Source organism: Scardinius erythrophthalmus (genome assembly GCF_964197995.2).
Source record: "Scardinius erythrophthalmus genome assembly, chromosome: 17".
In the NCBI taxonomy this organism is placed as follows: domain Eukaryota; kingdom Metazoa; phylum Chordata; class Actinopteri; order Cypriniformes; family Leuciscidae; genus Scardinius; species Scardinius erythrophthalmus.
Window position 1 is genome coordinate 4,055,671 of NC_138237.1, and position 24,977 is coordinate 4,080,647.

At 42.6% G+C, this 24,977-nt stretch overlaps 1 protein-coding gene across 1 annotated transcript in view; it reads right to left on the reverse strand.

The window, feature by feature from the left end:
* Window positions 1-4,871: 4,871 nt before the first annotated feature.
* Window positions 4,872-24,977, reverse strand: part of LOC308705463 (lysosome membrane protein 2-like) — a gene marked incomplete at its 3' end in the record, with an annotated part of 40,370 nt that continues 20,264 nt past the window's right edge. The window contains exons 2-12 of the mRNA XM_081390486.1: window positions 22,680-22,840; window positions 21,509-21,656; window positions 20,693-20,887; window positions 20,031-20,122; window positions 19,807-19,926; window positions 17,611-17,789; window positions 12,519-12,637; window positions 10,694-10,767; window positions 10,534-10,585; window positions 10,300-10,452; window positions 4,872-4,934 (exon numbers count right to left, since the gene is read on the reverse strand). Coding sequence (XP_081246612.1) covers window positions 4,872-4,934; window positions 10,300-10,452; window positions 10,534-10,585; window positions 10,694-10,767; window positions 12,519-12,637; window positions 17,611-17,789; window positions 19,807-19,926; window positions 20,031-20,122; window positions 20,693-20,887; window positions 21,509-21,656; window positions 22,680-22,840 — 1,356 coding nt within the window. The remainder of the gene's footprint in view (window positions 4,935-10,299; window positions 10,453-10,533; window positions 10,586-10,693; window positions 10,768-12,518; window positions 12,638-17,610; window positions 17,790-19,806; window positions 19,927-20,030; window positions 20,123-20,692; window positions 20,888-21,508; window positions 21,657-22,679; window positions 22,841-24,977) is intronic.

The window sequence follows — 24,977 nt, forward strand, 5'->3', positions numbered from 1 at the left end:
ACAACGATTTAGAAATTATAAGAAAAGCGGTAGTAGAACATTTGTTGAGTTTGCCAGGGACAAAGAGTCCTTGTTTGACCGCTGGTGTGCAGCCAATAAAACATCTACTTATGAGACTTTGAGAAATCAGATATTGTTGGAGGATTTTAAGAACAACCTACCCGAAAGAATCGTGTTGCATCTTAGTGAAAAGAAGGTGGCGACGTTGGGTCAGGCAGCGGTCCTAGCAGATGAATATGCCCTAACACATAAAACGGTGTTTACAGCATCCAGTCAGAGCAGGACTTCCGCTTCACCAGTGGCCGGTGTATCACGCTCTTCAGACCCTCCTACTGTTCCTAGGAAAGAGGAGAGGGAATGTTTTTATTGCCACCGGAAAGGCCATTTAATCTCAGATTGTTTCTTACTTAAGAACAAGCCTAAGTCACCTCCACCTGTCCGTAAGAGTGTTGGTTTAACTCAGTCTGTTTCTTACCAGGAAGCTAGAAGTGCTAGCGAGGTACTCACAAGGAAACCAGACCTGGTGTATGCTCCGTTTGTGTCTGTAGGGTGTGTTTCATGCACAGGGAAAACTGAAGACCAGAGGGCAATTAAAATCTTACGTGACACTGGTGCGGCTCAGTCAGTTATCCTTACAGATGTGTTGCCATGGTCTGATCAGACATACTGTGGTTCACATATACTTTTGTGTGGTATCGAAGCTAGCCCAATTTCTGTGCCTTTACACTGGGTTCACTTGCATTCTGATTTGGTTTCAGGTCGGTTCCGTGTTGGGGTGGTGCCTACGCTAGCAGTGGAAGGGGTAGCACTATTGCTAGGAAACGACATTGCTGGGGGTAAGGTGTCTCCAGTACTAGAAGTAACAGACAGACCACAATGTAATATCTCTGACATTGTCCTGGTTCAGAAGTATCCTCAAGTGTTCCCTGCATGTGTTTTAACAAGGGCACAGGCTCACATGCAGGGGGATACAGTGAATTTGTCTGATACTATTTTTGAACGGGTTGAAACTATAGATGTAGAGTCTAAACCAGAGGGGTTATCTTATGTGCAGGCTGAGAAAGGGGGATGCGGAGTCGCTCCCCAGTTAGGTGATGTGTTGTCATCCATCACATCAGAGAGGCTGATTGAGTGGCAAAAAGAGGATGTCAGCCTTAATAAATGCTTTGATTCTGTGGTCTCTCTTGAAAACGCAAAAGTAAAGGAGACTGCTTACCTTGTGGACGCTGGTGTTCTAATGCGTAAATGGACTGCGCATAAAACGGGTGAGGACTGGGATACAGTTTGGCAGGTAGTTGTTCCATCACCACTACGACAGCAAGTATTGTCACTGGCTCATAACCCTGCATGGTCCGGACATTTAGGGGTAACTAAAACATACAACAGAGTCCTCCGACATTTCTTCTGGCCAGGAATAAAATCGGACATTGTGCAATACTGTAAAACCTGTCATGTATGCCAACTTGCAGGAAAAGTGAACCAACCTGTTCCTCGTGTGCCTCTTCACCCGATTCCTGTGATTGGAGAACCGTTTGAGCGGGTGATTATTGACTGTGTGGGTCCATTACCAAAAACCCGAACAGGTAACCAGTTTCTGCTTACCATTATGTGCAGCGCCACTCGGTACCCGGAGGCTATTCCTCTCCGGACAATTACAGCTAAGACAATTATTAAGAGTCTGATTAAGTTCTTTTCCACCTTTGGTCTTCCCAGAGTGATCCAGACGGATCAAGGAACTAATTTCATGTCCAAACTGTTTTCTTCTGCATTAAAAACATTGTCCCTATCGCACCAGGTCTCCAGCCCTTACCACCCAGAGAGTCAAGGGGCTCTTGAACGCTGGCACCAGACGCTCAAGGCCATGCTGAGGAAGTATTGTATGGAAACAGGTGCTGATTGGGATGAGGGGGTGCCCTTTGTTTTGTTTGCTGTTAGGGAAACAGTGCAGGAATCGTTGGGGTTCAGCCCGGCTGACCTTGTGTTCGGACACACACCTAGGGGTCCGTTAAAAGTGTTAAAGGAGCGTGTTCTATCTGATGCGCCTAGTAGTACCCCTAAGAATGTGTTACACTTTGTAAGTCAGATGCGGGAGAGGCTGCATGCTGCCTGCATGCTAGCTCAGGAGTCTCTCTCTTCCTCTCAGTCACGTATGAAAAAACAGTATGATAAACAAGCAAAAGACCGTGCGTTTTTGCCCGGGGATCAAGTACTGGTTTTGTTACCAATCCCAGGTTCATCACTGTCTGCCAGTTTTTCTGGACCGTATGTTGTGGAGCGCAAAGTCAGTGATACTAATTACATTATCAAAACACCAGATCGCAGGCGCTCTTCTCGTTTGTGTCATGTCAACATGCTTAAAGCCTATCATGTGCGTAACACTTCCGACAACCCCTCTAGTGTTCCGGTTCAGTCTGCGGGATCCAGCATGGCGTTGGTGGTTCCTGTGCCTATTGTGGACCTAGAGGAGAACAATAATGATGGTTTGGAATTGCGTCACTCATTACAACAGTGTAAACGTCTTAGTAATTCAGAGATGTTACAAAACTTACCTTCATTAATGGAACATTTGGATGACAGTCAAAAAGATGATCTTGTGTCTCTAATACATTCTTTTCTTACTGTGTTCCAAGATGTACCTAAGAGCACGTCTGTTTTGGCGCACGACGTGGATGTAGGCAGTACATCTCCTATTCGCCAACATCCCTATCGGATAAACACAAAAAAACGTGAGTTAATGAAAGGTGAGGTTGACTACCTGTTAAAACATGACATGGCAAAACGTAGTCACAGTGCTTGGAGCTCCCCGTGTATTTTGGTTCCGAAACCAGACGGCACGTCCCGTTTATGCACGGACTACCGTCGAGTAAATGCAGTAACTGTGCCAGATTCCTATCCGCTGCCTAGGATAGAAGACTGTATTGACCGGATTGGTTCGGCTGTTTTTGTAAGTAAACTCGATTTGCTTAAAGGTTATTGGCAGGTGCCCCTAACCCCACGGGCTTCTGACATTTCGGCTTTTGTGACCCCCGATAACTTTGTACAGTATACAGTTATGCCATTTGGAATGTGCAATGCTCCTGCTACATTTCAGCGTTTAGTTAACATTGTGTTTGATGACGTTCCCAACTGTACAGCTTACCTTGATGATGTAGTAATATACTCACCCACATGGGCTGAACATCTCTCCACGTTGAGGTTGGTGTTCCAGCGTTTGGAAAACGTTTCGTTAACACTTAACTTGGCTAAATGTGAATTTGGTAAAGCTACTGTAACATATCTGGGGAAACAGGTGGGTCGTGGGCAAGTGCGTCCCATTGCTAGCAAAGTGGACGCTATTGTAAGCTATCCTGCTCCTAAAACACGCCGTCAGTTACGTCGATTTCTTGGAATGGTGGGTTACTATCGGACTTTTTGTAAAAACTTTTCAACTGTAGTAGCACCCCTAACTACCTTGCTCAGTCCTAAAGTACCTTTTAAATGGTCCGCAGAGTGCAGCTCTGCTTTCGAGTCAGCAAAAGCACTGCTTTGTAGCGCTCCTGTGCTAACAGCTCCTAACTTTGATAAACCTTTCAAGCTGGAGGTAGACGCCAGTATGGTGGGGGCTGGGGCGGTCCTTTTACAGGAAGATGAGGAAGGAGTAGATCGGCCAATTAGTTTTTTTTCCAGGAAGTTCAATCCGTGCCAGTCACGGTACTCTACCATTGAACAAGAAACGCTTGCTTTATTGTTGGCCTTACAGTTCTTTGAGGTATATGTCGGTTCTAGTGTTGTGCCTGTAAGAGTATTCACAGATCATAATCCTCTTACATTCCTCAAAAGAATGTACAATCAGAACCGCCGCCTTATGCGGTGGGCTCTGATCCTACAGGGATACAATGTTTGTATCACTCATGTTAAAGGAACTTCCAACGTAGTTGCAGACGCGTTGTCCCGTGTTTACCAGGACTAATTGTGTGCAAAAGGTGGTTTGCACACCTTTTTGGGGGGGCGTGTTACGTCCCCAGAGTTCTGGGTTCGTTTTATAGTCATTTTGTTCTGGTATTGCTTGTGGTTTGTGTGTTTGTGTTTTTCTACCAGGTAAGATGGCTTCTGTGACTGTTCCGGCAGCTGATTGGTGGCTCATCGGCTGATTGGGACTTGGAACTCCGCCCACTCATCAGTGGCTGCAGCTGGCTGGGCTCTTTAAAAAGCTCAGTTTTGGATTAGTTCTCTCTCTCTGTTCCTGCTTTTGGTTTGGTTTGTACCCTGTGTGTGTTTGGTTTTCTGACATTTTTGCTTGAAATATTTGAGAATAGTTCAATTGTTTTTGTGTGTTAGTAAACCTAACTTGTGTTTCATCTTTTTTGGAACTTGTAGTAGCAGGACGGAGCACTTGTTTGTTTGTGAATTTTTATAATTTGTATTAATTATTTTTTTTTCCTCTGTTGTTTATAGGGAGTTGGGGAGTAGATTTAGAGCTACCCCGGGGTATACATACATCACCCATAGGTATACTTCTTTGTCTAGAAACACCAGCTAGACCTGGGCGGACCACCAGCTGTAATTTTGTTTAGGGCGCCTTGATCGTGTGCCAGATAGAAATTGTAATTTTATTTATTTTATTTTATTTTTGGGGATTAGTATAGGTTAGGGGTGGGGTCCTTTTTGTTTATTTCTTTGTTTTGGTTCGTCCAGCCCTCCCCTTTTCCCAGGAAATTCTTATTGTTTATCATTGTTAATTATTTACAATATTACCGTGGTTAAATAAAAGCTTTGTTTTTATACGGTATTTGGTGTTTGTGTCCTTTTCTCGCGCCGCGACTCCGTACCTCCTTTGCTGGTATCGGTGGGCCTGAGCAGTGGGTTGTCAGGCTCCCCTCCTTTTGGGGGAGCTAGAATGTAACATGAGGAAGAGTCAGTGTGTGAATGTGTGATGTGTCTTTCTTTGCGGATGGCTAAAAATAAGAAAGAAAACACAACGATTGTTTAGTACATAACGTGTGTGTGTGTGTTATCAGTCTGAAACAAACAATGCACGGTCAAGAACACAAACAATTGGCTGACATATTCCTCGAGTACAGCATGTTTTAGTCCTTAAACCAGTTGAAAGCATCATGTGATTAAGGAGACTGGAGGAGATTCAGTTCAAGCTGAAGTAAGTTAAGCCTGTTTCACACATCTGAGTGTTTACATTAATAATGCATGTACATATTCATACACTCGCTTATGAGTCTGACTCAGGAGAGGACTAGATCCTGTCCATGTTCTACACAAATAGTTATATGTTCTTATATTTATTGTTGAATGTGTCATAATTTCATTATAATATAATACTGATTTGATCTCTTTGCTATGGTTATTATCTACTATTTTCATAATGTCCTTCTTAGTGAATTGTATTAAAACCCGTAAAACTCGTTAAAGGCAGTATTCCTAGGTCTTCCCCGGGGCCTCCTCCCGGTGGGACGCGCCTGGAACACCTTTCCCGGGAAGGCGTCCAGGAGGCATCCGGAACAGATGCCTGAGCCACCTCAGCTGACCCCTCTCGATGTGGAGGAGCAGCGGCTCTACTCTGAGCTCCTCCCGAGTGACCGAGCTTCTCACCCTATCTCTAAGGGATCGCCCAGCCACCCTGTGGAGAAAGCTCATTTCGGCCGCTTGTATCCGGGATCTTGTCCTATTGTCATAACCCACAGCTCATGACCATAGGTGAGAGTAGGAATGTAGATTGACCAGTAAATCGAGAACTTCGCCTTCTAGCTCAGCTCTTTCTTCACCACGACAGACCGGTACATCAGCCGCATTACTGCAGAAGCTGCACCGATCCGTCTGTCAATCTCCTGTTCTATCCTTCCCTCACTCGTGAACAAGACCCCAAGATACTTGAACTCCTCCACTTGAGGCAGGAACTCTCCACCAACCTGAAGTGGGCAAGCCACCCTTTTCCGACTGAGAACCATGGCCTCGGATTTGGAGGCGCTGATTCTCATCCCAGCCGCTTCACACTCGGCTGCAAACCGTCCCAGTGCATGCTGAAGGTCCTGGTCTGATGGGGCCAGCATGACAACATCATCCGCAAAGAGCAGAGACGAAATCGTGTGGTCCCCAAACCTGACACACTCCGGCACCTGGCTGCACCTAAAAATTTGGTCCATAAAAATTATGAACAGAACTGGCGACAAAGGGCAGCCCTGCCGGAGTCCAACATGCACCGGGAACAAGTATGACTTATTGCCGGCAATGCGAACCAAGCTCCTGCTCCGGTCGTACAGGGACCGGACAGCCCTTAGCAAAGGGCCCCAGACCCCATACTCCCGGAGCACCCTCCACAGGCCGCCGCGAGGGACACAGTCGAATGCCTTCTCCAAATCCACAAAGCACATGTGGATTGGTTGGGCAAACTCCCATGAACCCTCCAGCACCCTATAGAGGGTATAGAGCTGATCCAGTGTTCCACGACCGGGACGAAAACCACACTGTTCCTCCTGAATCCGAGGTTCTACTATCGGCCGTATTCTCCTCTCCAGTACCCTGGCATAGACTTTCCCAGGGAGGCTGAGAAGTGTGATCCCCCTGTAGTTGGAACACACCCTCCGGTCCCCCTTCTTAAAAAGAGGGACCACCACCCCGGTCTGCCAGCCCAAAGGTACTGTCCCCGACCGCCACGCGATACTGCAGAGGCGTGTCAACCAAGACAGCCCCACAACATCCAGAGACTTGAGGTACTCAGGGCGGATCTCATCCACCCCCGGTGCCTTGCCACAGAGGAGCTTCTTAACTACCTCGGTGACTTCAGCTTGGGTGATGGACAAGTCCGCCTCCGAGCCCTCAGCCTCTGCTTCCTCAATGGAAGACGTGACGGCGGGATTGAGGAGATCCTCAAAGTATTCCTTCCACCGTCAGACGACATCCCCAGTTCAGGTCAACAGCTGCCCACCTCCACAGTAAACAGTGTTGGTAGGGCACTGCTTCCCTCTCCTGAGGCGTCGGACGGTTTGCCAGAATCTCTTCGAGGCCAACCGATAGTCCTTCTCCATGGCCTCACCAAACTCCTCCCAAGCCCGATTTTTTGCCTCCACAACCACCCAGGCTGCAGTCCGCTTGGCCTTCCGGTACCCATCAGCTGCTTCAGGAGTCCCACAAGCCAGCTAGGCCTGATAGGACTCCTTCTTCAGCTTGACGGCATTCTTTACTTACGGTGTCCACCACCGGGTTCAGGGATTGCCACCTCGACAGGAACAAGAGACCTTACAGCCACAGCTCTGAGCGATCGCGTCAACAATGGAGGTGGAGAACATGGTCCACTCAGACTCAATATCTCCAGACTCCCTCGGGACCCGGTCGAAGCTCTGCCGGAGGTGGAAGTTGAAGATCTCTCTAACAGGGGACTCGGCGAAATGTTCCCCAACAGATCCTCACTGTACGTTTGCCGAGTCTGTCCAGCTTCCTCCCCTGCCATCTGATCCAACTCACCACCAGGTGGTGATCAGTTGACAGCTCCGCCCCTCTCTTCACCCGAGTGTCCAAGACATACGCCGAAGGTCGGATGAAACGACCACAAAGTCAATCATCGACCTCCGGCCTAGGCTGTCCTGGTGCCACATGCACTGATGGACACCCTTATGCTTGAACATGGTGTTCGTTATGGCCAAGCTGTAACTAGCACAGAAATCCAATAACAGAACACCGCTCGGGTTCAGATCAGGGGGGCCGTTCCTCCCAATCACGCCCCTCCAGGTGTCACTGTCGCTGCCCACGACAGCTGATAATCAATGATAATAATCATTCATTACAATCATTCAAAAACCCTTAAACATTAAAAAATGATACAACGTTCATGGAACTTCCTTAAACGTTTTATTTGAACCTTGAATGTTTTTTAAACGCTTTTATTCCAAGCATCTATACATTTGATCATTTCATGCATTTCCTGGAGATCGAACCCATCACTTTCCCAGCTAACAGAAAACGTTCTTAGAACGTTATAAACAAAGTTATAACCAAACGTTCTTCCAATAACGGTAATAAAATGTCCATTTAAAGTTAGCTGGTCTTTAATAATGTTCACAAAACATAATTCATACATTGTTCATGGAACGCTCACTGGATGTTTGTACAACGTTATTTAAATGTTACTTTGTTTCTGAATTTTCAGAGAAAAGTAACAGTCCCATAATTTTTGCAGAATAATACAATTGAATGTTCCCTAAACGTTTACAAAACATTTAAAAAACTGCATGTATTGAACATTCGGAGAACATTCAGAAATCCCATTTTAATGGGAATGTTAGCAAAACGTTCTTAAAACATATTTTTGTCAAATGATCTACTATTTGAGCAAGAGGAGTTCAGCATGTGACACAATTCTTATGTGATATTTTTGCAGAAATTAATATGCGCCACAGATGTGCGATGTGTGAAACAGGCCTGAATTAGCAGATGCTATTAGCATAGCATTGACACAAGGTTGGTGAATTGATCTGGGGCCGTATTCACAAAGAATTTTAAGGCTAAAAGTAGCTCCTAACTGGCGAATTTAGGAGCAACTCCTAAAAATAATGGGCGTGTCACTCGTAACTTTAGGACTCCTAATTTTTTTCACTAAGAGTAATTCACGAAGCATTTTAGCCCTAAAAGTAGCACCTAAGTCTGGGACAGCTTAAAAGAAGTCGAGAGGACTCCTAACTCACTAAGACCTATTCACAAACCGCTTTTTGTGGCATTTCACGTTGCGATGTTTTGAAATGCGTAGCGGCGGCTACAGGAGCGTCCAATCACGAGGGAAAAATTCTGCATTGTAGGCATAACTAGGGATGCAATAACGCCACCAACAACAACCAAAACTAGGCTACTCATTGCATGTAAACTAATTGTAACGTTTCATTGTGAATCAAATTAAAATGTTCTTCTCTTTGCAAACGTAGGCAGAGACATATAGTGACAGATTAATTCAATAATGTTGCAAAGATATTGCATCAATCCATATGTTTCATTAGGCTACTAGGCTATTTGTTTTGCCTTACTCTTTATTCATTTAGGCTATTTATTCAGTTATTCATCATCTTCCGTCCTTCGCACTACTTGTGTAGCGCACGCATTCTCAGACCTGTCACCTGTCACTCATCATCGTAGGGGAGGGGTTTGGAATCATTCCCGCGTTACAATCATCAGCCAATCAAGGTGGTCACTTCAGTCAAGCTCGTGCATGAGTAATGACGTCATCCATAGCAACAAAGACTCACTCTTAGTTTAGGAGTTGTCATTTTTCTTTACTAAGAGTAGGTCTGAAAGGCGTTGTGAATAACTTTTAAGAGAAAACTCCTAGCTAAAATCTTTTAGTGCGATTTAGGAGTACTCCTAGTGGTAAGATAAAATGCTTTGTGAATACGGCCCCTGGAGAGCAGGATGTGGTGGTTAGTAACTTCTGATTGAGTTATGACAGAAAACAGCATCACATAAACCACAGTCACATAAACCACAGTCTGAACAACAGCAGATTCTGGATGAAACCTCAGCTCCACTACATTTAAGTCTGTCATATAGGCTAGATATAATTATAATGAGAACATTATAATTGTATTCTTGGGACATGGATTTTAATGGTGAGACTTTTGTTTTTGTAATCAGGCTCTCAAAAATTATATAAGAATCTGTATTTGGATTTATCAGCCAATATATCGGTTGGGATGGCGAATATGAGCCTAATGAGCTCTGATGGGGACAGTAATGATGGTAAAAAACATCTGCTGAAATTAAACCCTTCCAAGCTCCGAAAGGTAACGAAATATGCTTTATTTTAATTTTGTGTAATTTTTATAAAAACATCAGTAGAGTTTTATATTATCGCGACAGGTGGAGATCCATCCGTGACATAGATCCGGGTCACTAAAGACCGGATATGTAATAATGATTTGCGAAACATTCATGCATTTAAGGGTTAATGTTTCTTCGTACATTTCCATAACCATTAGCTTTCGAGTGTTCAGGCAAAGAACATATTTTTGGTTAGCTGAGAGTTAATGTCACCAGCTCCACCGATTTTCTCAAACTCCACACATCTGTCTTTTCTATGAACAGTGACCGTGTGAATGTGAATATTGATTCATAAAGGTCATTGTGGAAGAATAGCGTTCTGTTTCCACAACAAACACACACAGAACGGACACATAAATATTCGTGGAATGATTTGGCGCATAAATTAGTGTCACATGATGCAGCTTTAGTTCGTGTGAACCGCACTGACAGCCAATGATTTGGTGGGAAAGTGAAGAATAATCTGGGGAAATACTAGTGATTCTACTGCTTTCAACACTTCATTACCTTGTTTTGATAGAAGCGTATGGCGAGGATGATGGAAACTAAGAGCAGGATGACTCCCAGAGCGATGATGATTAGAGGAAAATGAGAGACTAGAGTCACGACCAACAGCAGTTTCTGAATCCTCGCGGCCGAAGCGTCATCAATCACCACCGACTGCAAAACAAATCATGCAAACACACATTCAATACGATATTCAACTGTAATGGCTGATTAAATCATCCCATTGACTCTCACCTCGTTCAGAAACACAATGGGGAAGATAGTATTGTTGAGATTCTTGGTCATACTGAGGAAACAGAGACAAATGACCTTCAGCTATAAAACTATATAAACACTCACGCCTGTTTATCAGAACGCCGTGATTAAATATATCAGACAGGAAAACATCACTCACGGAAAGCCGGTTACTCTGTCGATATGAATGTTGATCTGGGTTCTTTTCATGGCACGAACAGGCACTCCCATAGTCTAACACAGGAGAAGTCAAGATCTGAGTCAGATTGCAGTTAACAAACTAATTACACAGGAAAAAATACATTATAGAAAGAGGCACAGATCACGAAAATGAGCGTTTTCTACATTTGGCTCCTTAACTCTGGAATAGCCTTCCTGATAAAGATTCATCTCTTTAGCCAAGCATTCACATATCATGATTCTCATAAACGTACTACAATTATATTTGATGAAATAGTACAAATACTCGGCCATATTTCGCCTAAAATACTATGAACAGAACCCATACACAAAAGAAATATATGTAAATATATTTTAAAGTGTCAAAAATATGTGGCATATATTCCAAATACATTGACGTTGTCCACTTATATTTATCATTTTGAAATATATTCTGAAATATAGCAAAAATATATGATGTTAAGTGTGAAATATATTACATTTATAACATGTAATGTAAAATATATGACAAAATATATGGTCATAAAATGTTTAGCTTGCTAAAGAAGGGTCGAAAATGTATTTTGATCATAGTAATTCCTCTACCTTTTCCCCTATACACAACAGTAGGCTACCATATTTCACTACTGTATTATGACACACAGCTAGAATAAATACTGTAATTACATTTAAATGACTGCAATGTAAAATGACAGATAGTTGCTTTCCTAGGACTATTAGGCCATATTAGCTGGCACGTTAGATTTATTGTTGTTTTATTGACATCTTTCCTGAAGTCTTTTAAATATTGAAAATATGCACAATATTTATGATGCAAGTATAACAATGACACTCCAACAGTGAAGTGCACTTAAACAATAGATAGAACTCAGTGTCAAACACTGCACACACACTCTATTAAATATCTGTATTAAATTCTGTAAAAATAGGGGGAAAAAACTCTGCATTCTGTGTGTTGTTTCCTACATAAAATTGTCATTTTAGGCCAATAAAGTCAGCAAAGGGGCAGCCGTGGCCTATTGGTTAGGGCTTTAGGCTTGTAACCGAAGGGTTGCCGGTTTGATCCCTGACCAATAAGAAAAATGTGGGTGGGTGAAGTGGTAGAGCACTGCTCTCCCATGCCCATATTTCGCCTAAAATGTTATGAACAGAAGGTACGTGAATCCTTCTTGTTTTCCTTCCTTCCCAGATAGCAAAAATCTGTTTTAGGAAAGTTATGCTAATGTTCCCATTAAGTTATATAAAGTTACATCTCCCAACGTTGGTTAATATGTGAATGCTTAGGGAACATTCCATTGTATCATTCTTCAAACATTATGGGAATGTTACTTTTGAATGTTTTCTGAATATTCTGAAACAAGTAGCAACATTTAAAAAAGGAACATCCAACTGAAATGTTTGAGGAAAAACACTCCATGAACGGTGTATAAAAAATGTTTTTGTGAACGTTAATAAAAATTGTGATTGATCGCATCTAAAAAAATGTAAATACTATAAACACTCACACACACACACACACACACACAACCTTATATGTTATATGCGATTAATCACGATTAATCGATTTGACAGCACTAAACTCATACTGTATCTGACTGACAACAGAACATTTCCTAAATTGTAAAATTGAATCAAGCATTTTATAGCTTTATAGCTGAAAAAATGAAGTGAATGTAAACAGTAGAGAAAGATAAGCTTAATATTTCTGCTGCCGTCTGTGTTTTTAATGTTACTCAATTTGAATTGAATCGAGAATCTGTTTAAAGTGTCTGAACGTTGAGTGGATCAGCTGGTGTTTCACTTACAGGGTTCAGATCCAGAAAGGTCTGATGATGCTCGTGGACAGGAGAAATACCGTCGATGGCATTGGCGTACTTCTCATCACCCAGGTGAAAGTGAGGGAAAGACACGACTACAGGAGCACCTGTGACACACACCAACAACATCGTGAAGCTCACAGAACCACCGTTTACATTCATGCAAACAGACATGCATTGCATTCAAGGCATACATTTGAGCAGTTTATGCATTCCCAGGGACCCCAAAATCAAAAGACACAAAATAAATTACATTTCTCAAGTATATGAAGTATATGCCTAAAATCAACACTCGCCAAGCGTCAAATTAGAGTAAAAATTGGGTTTGTGAAACGGTGTCAATCGCCTGTTGGTCAGTAACTTTTTATTAGTGCTGGCAATGATTAATCGCATCCAAAATAAAAGTTTGTGTTTACATAATATATGTGTACTGTGTATAATTATGTTGTATATATAAATACGCACCACAAATGTATGTATATAATGCATAGTTTTATACATAATTTATATTATACATTAATATTAATATAGGCTATACACAATACACACATGCATGTATATATTTAGGAAAAATGTGTTATTTATATATAAAATATTAATATTTAACACATTTTTCTGAAATGTATACATGCATGTGTGTGTATTTATATATACAAAATAATTATACACAGTACATACACATATATAATGTAAACACAAACTTTTATTTTGGATTTTAATTGCGATTAATAGTTGCCCAGCACTGCTTTTTATGAATTCTAACAATGCAATATTGTGAGAACATGAACGTAAACAAACGTGATTGATACTCGGGACAGTTGACGGACTAGTGCTGCATTATCACGAAAGTTTAAGCCTTGCCAATTTAAATATTCCAGCGTAAGAAGACGCAAAAGAGAAATCGATTAGTTAGTGCACGAATACTGCATCAAGCTCTGTTTCGCGTCTTCTTGCGCTTGAACGGACTATTTCACACAAAAAAAATGTCATAAATGCCCGTCTCTGCAAGTATCCAAGTAAACGCAGTCGGTTATGGCTTAAAGGAGTAATCCACTTCAGAATTAAAACTTCCTGATAATTTACTCTTCCGCACGTCATCCAAGATATTCATGTCTGTCTTTCTTCAGTCGAAAAGAAATTAAGGTTTTTGAGGAAAACGTTCCAGGATTTTCTCCATAGAGTGTCTTCAATGGGGTTGAAGGTCCAAATGTGAGTTTCAGTGCAGCTTCAAAGTCTCGGCACGATCCAGCCGAGGAATAAGAGTCTTATCTAGACAAACCAGCCGTCATTTTATAAAAAAAAAAAAACATTTATATACTTTTTAACTGTAAATGCTGTTCTTGCACTAGCTGTAATGCGACACATATTACGTAATCACATTGAAAGGTCAAGCGTGACGTAGGCGGAAGAACAGACCCAGTGTTTACAAAGCCAACGAGCAAAGCCTAAGTCAAACTCCATTTACAAAACACATTAAAAATAAAAGGTTATACAACGATGTGGGATGATTTTGAAGTTGGAGGAGAAAATGAGATGGAGTTTTTCACCCAACCCCATAGTTTAGAACCGGATTTAGAACGTGATTACGTAATGTGTGAAGTCATGGACGTGCAAGACGAGCATTTGTGGTTAAAAAGTATACAGACATCCCAAGTCTCCCGGAAGTTCCGGGAGTCTCCCGCATGTTGATAGCGGCTCCCTGATACCCGCAAATGAGTTAAAATCTCCCGGAATCTAGAGCGAGCGAGCCAGAGTGCGCGTGCACAGCAGACAGGGAGAGGGAGCGAGAGACCTTTCGTGTGTGCGTGTGTGCGCACGTAAGATAGAGAGCAACTGATTGGCCTGTTTCGGTAAATCAACCAATCAATTTTCAGTGTGGGCGGGTTTTATCGCTTCTCCCGAACCGAATTAATCAGTTCAGTGTATCTAGAAACAGGAGCGCCATGGCAACGGGAGAGTGCCACAAAAAAACATGCAAAAAACGAAAGTATAAGATACATTTTACGGCAGACTACATGAAAGTGTACCCCTGTCTTATAAGAGTAAAACATAATGATAGTCTTGCACGCTGTAAAGTTTGTAACAGTGACTTCAGCATTGCCCATGGCGGGTTAAATGATTGTAAAAGACATGTTGAGGTGAGTTCAACAAGTTTCATTTCATTCATGTGCATATTAGCCTATTCCTTAGACCTGTTTAAAGCTGCAATGGAATATAAATAAAAGCAGTTTACATGAATAGTATAAATAGTAAAAGTAATCTACAAATTGTAACATTATGAACAAATAAATGCATAGGCCTATAGCCTATAGAAATGTATTATGCTTTTATATATTTTAGGGACAACAACTCTGTGGTGAAATGTCATATCCTTGTCCTCCTTCCATTTTTTTTTTTTTTTGGGGTGGGGTGGGGTGGGGGGGGGTACCTCCCTGAAATGAACTTTTGCAGGTTGGGATGTCTGAAGTATATAAATGTTTCTTTTTTTAGAAAATGATGGATTTTAATCCAAATTTTAAACTAATCCTTTAAGAATTTAATGTAAACAGTAGAGAAAGACAGAAATCCATATTAGAGTGATTTGTGAAGGATCGTGTAACTGTCACAGTGTCTGGTTACTTTTCCCCGGGTTTCCACGAGATGTCCTCCTTCCCTCACGGTGTCATCACATATGAACTTCAGTTCCCATAATCCTGTTCGCTACACCTGATTCCCATCACAGTCTCAGCTGCGTTCTATCACCTTAATTATGATTGTGTATATAGTCCTGTCCGTTTCAGTGTGTGTTGTCGAGTCCTTGTAAAATGTACAACACTTCTGTGTTCTTGTTCCCTTGCCCGTGAGATCTGTGTTTATTGTTGGACTGATTTAATGGATATCGGCTCATGCCTGGATTGTTTACTCTCTTGGAATTTCCTAATTAAAACATACTGCACTTGGATCTGTCTCCTCTTGTGTGTGTCGTGACAGAAGGACTCGACCACAACAAGATCCAGCGGTATGTTTTTTTCCCCAGCCACCGAGCGGGAGAGGAGGCTGCAGAGAGCGAACTTTCGACCCAAAGAGCCAGAGCCTCGCATGACACTCTTTGAGTGTTATGCCTTATGGGCTCGTAAGCCTGAGGAGACCATGGTGGTCAACACCCCTCCCCAGAGACAATCCTTTCAGGGAACCCGCCAAGTCATCTTCCGCGGGACACGGGGAGGTCGCGGAGGGGGAGGTAGCCGAGAGGATCGGCGCCACTGTCCATCATGGCCTCCCTTCGATCCGGAGCCGGCAGCTTTCCATCAAGGACGGCAGGGGAGGACGGACTCTGCTCGCTCCTTCAGTGGTCTAGAGCAACCGCTGAGCCATCCAGAGCAGCCGCCGCGCCGTCCAGAACAACCGCCGCGCCGTCCAGAGCGACCGCCGCGCCGTCCAGAGCGACCTTGCGTCTTCCAGAGCCGGCGGTGTGTCTTCCAGAGCCGGCGGTGTGTCTTCCTGAGCCGGCGGTGCGTCTTCCAGAGCCGGTGGTGCGTCTTCCAGAGCCGCCGTCGCGACGTCCAGAGCCGGCGGTGCGTCTTCCAGAGCCGGCGGTGCGTCTTCCAGAGCCGGTGGTGCGTCTTCCAGAGCCGGCGGTGCGTCTTCCAGAGCCGGCGGTGCGTCTTCCAGAGCCGGAGCCAGTTCCAGTGCCCGAGCCGGTGGTGCCAGTTCCAGTGCCTGAGCCGGTGGTGCCAGTTCCAGTGCCTGAGCCGGTGGTGCCAGTTCCTGAGCCCGAGCCGGTGGTGCCAGTTCCTGAGCCCGAGCCGGTGGTGCCAGTTCCTGAGCCCGAGCCGGTGGTGCCAGTTCCTGAGCCCTCAGTGACTGCGACACTGGTCATTATGACCACAGCCATGTGGTGTGTGTGGGCTACGCACACACTTGAACCGGTGGTGTCTGTTCCAGTGCCTGAGCCGGTGGTGCCAGTTCCAGTGCCCGAACCAGACCCTGATCGGCCGGAGCCGGACCCAGACCCTGATCGGCCGGAGCCGGACCCAGACCCTGGTCAGCCGGAGCCGGACCCAGACCCTGATCGGCCGGAGGCGGACCCAGACCCTGATCGGCCGGACCCAGACCCTGATCGGCCGGAGCCGGACCCAGACCCTGATCGGCCAGAACCAGACCCAGAGCGGCCGGAGCCGGACCCGCCTGATAAACTTTTTTGTGTTTCCCGGCCATCTAGGTTTTTGTCACTTCCTGTCCCTGTTCCTCTCCATGGACCTGGCCCCCCATCCCTCCCCCTGATTCTTTACTGTTTTGCCTCCCGCCCTGTACTCTTGTCTTGTTCTGTTGTTATCCTTGTCTTGTAGTGTCTGGGAGCCACTCCGTTGAGGGGAGGTTATGTCACAGTGTCTGGTTACTTTTCCCCGGGTTTCCACGAGATGTCCTCCTTCCCTCACGGTGTCATCACATATGAACTTCAGTTCCCATAATCCTGTTCGCTACACCTGATTCCCATCACAGTCTCAGCTGCGTTCTATCACCTTAATTATGATTGTGTATATAGTCCTGTCCGTTTCAGTGTGTGTTGTCGAGTCCTTGTAAAATGTACGACACTTCTGTGTTCTTGTTCCCTTGCCCGTGAGATCTGTGTTTATTGTTGGACTGATTTAATGGATATCGGCTCATGCCTGGATTGTTTACTCTCTTGGAATTTCCTAATTAAAACATACTGCACTTGGATCTGTCTCCTCTTGTGTGTGTCGTGACAGTAACACTGAAGACTGGAGTAATGATGCTGATACTTCAGCTCTGATCACAGGAATAAATTACACTTTATTATATATTCACAGCTGATTTACATTGTAATAATATTTCACAATTTTTACTGTATTTTCAAATATGTATATAAATGCAGCTTTGGTGAGACTCTTTCAAAAACATTAAAAATACCAACCCCAAAACCAAGGTGTATAAATATGCATGTATATATACATGACTTCAAGCACATGAGACAATAAACAATAAGTAAATAATACAATTAAATGAATGATTAAATGAAATGAAATGCCTTATTTTAGTAATGACTCATATGACTGAAACGTCTTGAGTGGTTAAGCACCTTTGCGACACACAGACACGTCCAGCACGCCGTCGTCCAGGCACTTGTTCGGCGTGAGGCAGAATCCCTGGTTCTCCGGGTTGTTCTTCCCGCTGGCGAGCACGGCTCGAGGAGGAGTGAACCGATACGCCGGGATCCCCTTCACCTCCACCTCCTTCTCGAAGCGCATGTGGATCGACCTGCGGGACCAGAGGCAGAACATCAGCACAGAATAGAGCATTTCCTCTGATCAAGGCAAGTTTATACAGCACATTTCATACACTATGGCAATTCAAAGTGCTTTACAGGAAGGAATTTAAATAATCACAAAATAAAAGCAAAGAAAATTAAAACAGTTTTAAAAGAAATTAAAAGAGTAAAAAGATTATGCATAGATAAACTTCTCATCTGGCAAAACACTGGTGTATCATATTTTCACAACTCTGAGATTTTACACTGTGTCATTATTAAACTGTGTGTGTGTGTGTGTGTGTGTGTGTGTGTGTGTGTGTGTGTGTGTGTGTGTGTTATTCTTTCAGTACGCCTAAGAAATCTGATCAGGAGTGTGTTTCCCGAATAATGCTGTAACTCACTGCTTCACTACTAGTACGATGCATCATTGAAGAAATCATCTAGCAAGTCACGACTGTTTCCAGAAACCATACTATATATGGTTGTATGGATACGTATATGGTATGTATAGATTCAGGGCCGGCTCTAGCCCTTTGGTTGCCCTAGGCAAGATTGAGTTTTTGCGCCCCTCCCTACAAAATTCAAATATTTAAGTTCTTTTAAGACAGTCATTTTTGGGGGGAACTATCCCTTTTTTTAATGAACCTTATTGTAAAGTGTGACCGTTTCATCTGCAGTTCTGGCGCTGAAAACACTGACTCCATGACTAAAGCTCTGCTGAATGCATGTGTGTGAATGTGATCATGTGTGTGAATGTGATCATGTGTGTGAATGTAATCATGTGTGTGAATGTGAACATGTGTGTGAATGTGAACATGTGTGTGAATGTGATCATGTGACCTGCAGAGGTCAGGGGTGCATGTGTGTGAATGTGATCATGCCATAGACAGTAAAAGAAATGGACACAGCGACCCCATTGGATTCAACGGAGACAAATTAAGTCAATTAGAAGCTCTCACTTCCTGATGGCTGAGCGAATGCGCAGACTCACACTGAGCCTGACGACGTGGATGTGACGTGAGCAACCCGTCTGTCTTCTAGCAACTGTGCCGAGAGAAATCTGAATCATTCCCTTCAGAATCTTGCAGAGACGGAGAGTGTGAGTAGAAGGTGTCCATGAGATAGGAGCAGGAGAAACTTTTGCTAAGTATTCTGATTAATTATTTTGTCATTTTGTGAGTGGAGTCTTTAAATGCCTCAGATGTAAAGTTATTCGCTGTCAAAGTGACGCCAAAATGAATGGGAGTCAATGGAATGCTAACGCAAGTAGGTGATGGTCTGCTAATCAATGGCGGTGCCGGGGGAAGCTTAAATTTTTTCTGAAAGATTACCCCCTTGGATCATGCGTGTGAATGTGATCATGTGACCTGCAGAGGTCAGGGGTGCATGCGTGTGAATGTGATCATGTGTGTAAATGTGATCATGTGACCTGCAGAGGTCGGGGGTGCATGCGTGTGAATGTGATCATGTGACCTGCAGAGGTCGGGGGTGCATGTGTGTGAATGTGATCATGTGACCTGCAGAGGTCGGGGGTGCATGCGTGTGAATGTGATCATGTGACCTGCAGAGGTCAGGGGTGCATGTGTGTGAATGTGATCATGTGTGTGAATGTGATCATGCGTGTGAATGTGATCATGTGTGTGTGTGTGTGTGTGTGTGTGTGTGTGTGTGTGTGTGTGTGTGAATGTGATCATGTGACCTGCAGAGGTCGGGGGTGCATGCGTGTGAATGTGATCATGTGACCTGCAGAGGTCGGGGGTGCATACGTGTGAATGTGATCATGTGACCTGCAGAGGTCGGGGGTGCATACGTGTGAATGTGATCATGTGACCTGCAGAGGTCGGGGGTGCATACGTGTGAATGTGATCATGTGACCTGCAGAGGTCGGGGGTGCATGCGTGTGAATGTGATCATGTGTGTGAATGTGATCATGTGACCTGCAGAGGTCAGGGGTGCATGCGTGTGAATGTGATCATGTGACCTGCAGAGGTCAGGGGTGCATGTGTGTGAATGTGATCATGTGACCTGCAGAGGTCGGGGGTGAAGACGTTCAGTCGCTCTTCTTTGGTCAGGAACGAGTGGAAGGCGCTGCCGTCGGAGCCGTTGATCATGTTACTCTGGTTGGTCTTCCAGAACGACAGCATCCTGAGACAGGAAGCACATGAAATCAAACATCTGCACCGCAGCGCTTCATCAAATATAATATAATATTCAAATATAATATAATATTCAGCACAATCGGGCTTTACTTTTCTCCCTTCCAGGTGAAAATGCGTCCGAAGTCCAGGTAGTTCTGCTCTCCGGTGTGATACACAAACTCTCCGTCATCACTGCCGTTTTTCTGAAAACACAACGACAATATACAATATTAACAATGCTCTCACAACGAGTTAATGATGTTTTAAATGATTAACACCAAAGAGATCTACAGTTATATAGATTACTTGTGCGACAGCATGTGGAAATGTAAAAATCTGAAGAAAATAGTTATATAGTTCGAAAGTTCTTACAGATTGTTTATTTTAATCCATTAATATATATCGAGTAACACCAAACACACTGATTCTTCTAACAAAATTCTAATGATTTTTTAAAAATAGGCTTTTAAATCGCTAACGTAAAAACGAAAGTAAATTATGTTCGTCCGCACGGACGTTAATAATGGTGTGGAGTAGAGCAAGCGTTTTCAATGAATTTCTATGGAAGTAGGAAGGAACTAAAAAACATTGACTCTGTCCTGTTCGTTCCTTGCCGTGGGCGCGCACAGTTATGAATGCCTGTGTGCAGCCATGAACATTTTAGTTTAATTTTAAAATAAGCCCATACATAAATAAGAATATAAAGATTTTAATAAAGAGCAGTGCAAGGGTAAGTGAGGTGTGTTGTGATGTATCAGATGTTTGTGACTCACGTTGAGCATGAGGCCGAAGTACTCGTCGGTGTCGGGCTTTATGGTGCGCAGGCGAGTGAGCAACGGGTCCTTGAAGCCCCACAGCAGCTCGTCCACCGTGTGTGTCATGAACATGGTGGTGCCGATGGAGCCCATGTACATGGAGATGCCCGAGGACACCCAGAATCCCGCGCCTTTGATCCGATTCATCACGGCCTGTGTGAGGAAACCAGAACGTGAGATTCAGACCGGCGAGAAAAACAAACTTCAACTACCTTCATTCTACATTTTTTAATGCAATTTGTTTGGAGATTTTTGTTTATTTTTTATTTAATTTACCTTTAAATGACTAAATTTGATAAATAAATAATAAATAAATAGGCATTTAAGCACATTCCTCACATTCTTTCAGCTTAAATTCAAAATAACTCACAATTTAATGCATAACGCTTTTAATTCAGCTCAAAATATCTTACACTGGGAGTCATTGCCGACCTCTTGAGGAAAATAATAGTATTTACATAATAAATGTAATACTCTAGATGGCCTTATAGCTCTATATATATGGAGCGAATGAGCTGTTCCGCTGGGTCCTAAAGTTTTAGGTTTTTCTATGTGTAGTGAAGCATTCCTTGCATTTCCTTCATTCCTAATTGACCTGTGAGAGAAGGATTTGTCACTTTTTTAAATTTCAACCACAAAATAAAATTTTGTGTGCGTGTTTATTCGTGGTTCAATTGCAACAAAAGTCCTGGGGTCTTGGTCAAAGGTCCAGGTCAAAATGACCCGAGGGAAGGATGAAGGTTAACCACGTTCTCATGAACTTTGAGTTCTCACCACCGCTGGGATGTTCACGGTCGTCACCAGATCCACGCTCGGGTCTCCGACTGACTTCTCACGCACGAAGACGAAATACTTTGGCGTATAAGCGGCGACCATCGTCCCGTTCTCCACAAACGACACGTTGTGTTTGGGCCTGTACTCTCTGCAAACAGCATTATATCCTATTAGACTCACTTTTAAAACATAAAAATGTTGAAAGTGCTTAAATTAAAGTAATGAGAGTTAAAGTAATGTTAAAACAGAAGTTGTCATGATTCACTGATAATGTAATTTTTTACAGTGAATGTGGTTTTGCTGTTATGTTATATTATGTTTTATAATGTTATGCTGTTGTTTTGTTGCTGTATTATGTTTTTATGTTATTTTGACATAACAAACATTTTTTTTTTGCTGTTATGTTATGCTTTTGTTTTGTTGACAAAAAATATGTAAAACATAACAGCAAAACATAATGATAAGTTTTGTTATATTATGTTTATATAATGTTATGATAAAAACAGAATAACAGCAAAATATAAAACACCACAAAAAACATAACTTAGCAAAACAACATGTTATGTTATGCTATGTTATATTTTATGTTGCTTTATGTTGTTTTATTACAAAAACATAGCATAGCAAAACGTTGTTATGTGTAATGTTTTGCTATGTTTTGTTTTATAACACAAATAAAAACATGAAAAACAACAGCATCTTTTATGTTTTTTTAAGATGCAATGCAATGTAACGTAACAAAACAAAACAAAACAAAACAAAACATAACATAACATAACATAACATAACATAACATAAAACATAAGATGTTTTGCAGTTGTGTAGAGTGGGATTTTGGACTCACTGTGGGCGGAGCTTCATAACACAACATAACATAACATAACAACATAAAACAACACTAAATTACATCATGTTTTGTTATGATATCTTTTGTTATGTTTTGTTATATTTTATGTTATTTTAAGGCACAACGTAACATAACAATATTAAACATAACACATTATGTTATGCAGTTGTGCAGAGTGGGATTGTGGACCAATGAGGTCTCACTGTGGGCGGAGCTTCACAGTGCAATTGAAAACAAGCAACAGTGTGACCAAGAAAGATGCCCTGCCACTCGTGTTTGGCTGGCTAGAGATCTGATTACTGAAGCCCAGAGCGTCCGCTGTACCTGTAGGTGTACGGCCCCATCTCAGTGAGGCGAGCTTTGGCTTCTCCTTTCAGGAAGGCGTCAGGGTTGGTGACGTTGAAGAAGAAGAACTCCATGAAGACTGGAGGCGGTGGATTCTTCCATGTGGCAAAAACTTTACTGCCTTCCGTCAGCGTGATCTCCTGAACACACAACAAATCCAGATAGGGAAGTTTTACATTACAAGATTTACAAGATTAACTTGTCGAGTGGACATATTTATGGACTGCCTTTACCCGCTTTACCCGTTTTGGCTTTGGCCCTCGTTTTATTCATATGATTCAGACCCTGCTCTATGTATCATTAGAGCCCTTAGTGCAGGCAATTCGGCAGGACCACATTATCTCCCCGATTACTGTAGGTGACTCCAAGCATTTTATCTCTCTTTTTGCGGACGATATCCTACTCTACATGTCTAATGTCTCCCCTTCTCTACCTCAGTGTCTTAAAATATTTAATGACTTTAGCGTCATAAGTTGTTACAAAATTAATTGAGGAAAATCTGTATTAATAATGCCCTTGTCAGCATCAACCAATACTGCATTAGCGTTCTCCTCGATCCCAGACATTTAAATATGTGGGAATTCAAATCTTTGCAGACTATCTCTAAGGAAAATGATAGTTCTTTATTTACTACTATCAGACAAGATTTACAGAGACGGGACGTTATCTTAGCCTCACTGCAAGGCAGAATCGCAATCGTTAAAATGAATATCCTCCCTCGACTTTTATTTCTGTTTTCCATGATTCCTTTATCTCCTCGTAGAACCTTTTTTAAAGAAATGGATTCTTTGATTACAAAATTCCTTTGGAACAAGAAACGACCAAGAATTAAACTCTCAACATTGCAGTGAAGATCTGACAAAGGAGGCTTGTCACTTCCAAACTTACGATTGTACTTTTTGGGCATGTCAGCTGCGCTCGCTCAAGATTTGGTTAAAGGTTGACTCACAGATCGCCTGGCGGGACGTGGAAGCATCAGCTGTGCTTCTGCATCGGCTCCAGGATATTTTATTCACGGGGTTATCAAAGAAAGACTTGAGGTTTGCGAATACAATTGTGTGCAGTTCTCTTAAAATCTGGCATGAGGTGTGCAAGTTCATCTAAGTTCACATCAGAATCTCCGATCTGGCATAATCATAATTTACAATCCGACAAGAGACCTTTTGTTTTTAAACCGTGGTTTAAAGCATGGTCAGATCAAGGTGTACATAAGGCCCAGTTTTTCAAAAGTAATCCAGTGGGATTTCGGATCACGGATTGGATCAAATCTTGGAAATTGGTTTTTCAACAGCAAAAGAGGGATTCTGAACTAAGATCAGATCATGTAATGCGATCTTAAATTTGATCTGGATCAAACCTGCCCTTTGGGTTTTTCAGAACTTTGAACTCGGTTTGGGATCTATTTGATCCAAAAAAAAAAACAGGATTATCCTGATCCCATCAGAAGGGTGGATTCAGTTGTGATTTTTCGAACCAAATAAAAAAAAATTAAGCTAATGAGCACAAAATCGATGCTTACTGATGATATATACATTTCTTCATATTTGAAGCATATATGAAGCATGTCACATCTAATGAGATATGGTAAAACAACAAAATCTACAATTTAACATTATAACAAAATAAGGGATATGTAAATAAGTAAAATGTTTTTGTTTATTACAGTGTTTATGTTTCTTAAAATTAAAATAAACAATGGTTATTTGTGGCCACCGGTACTACTTTGCTAAGCCAGTAGGCTACACTGTTGGTTCCATTTAAGGCTCTAGTAAACAGGATTTGGTAATCCTGAAATTTGGTATTTGTCATGATTCTGCCTTTGTGTCCCAGATCTTCTCTTGTCTTGAGGCAGGATCGTGACAGACTCATGTTATATGTGTAAGCACATGGCCATTTGTTTGGGCTGTGTGCTTGCGTTGTCTTGTCACCTCACCCCGCCCCCTTGTTATCTCATCTTGTAATCATTAGATTGTTGCTTTCACCTGTGTTCCTGATTAGTTTGCTCCCTATTTAATCCCCTCATGTTTTCTGTCCTGTGTCGGTACATTGTCTAACATTGTGTGTTATTCTCTGTGATACCTCGTCTGAATCCTGTGAATGCTATTAGTGAGTTTATTACTGTTTGTTTCTTTTTAGTCATTGTCAAGTCTGAGTCTAGTCTTTATTTATCTTTTTGGTCTTAGTCTAGTTGTTCTCTTTCCCAGTCCTGTTTTGCCCCCTCGTGGGTTTTGTTTTCTGTTTTTTTGTCATAATAAATCTTGAGTGTCTGCACCCCGT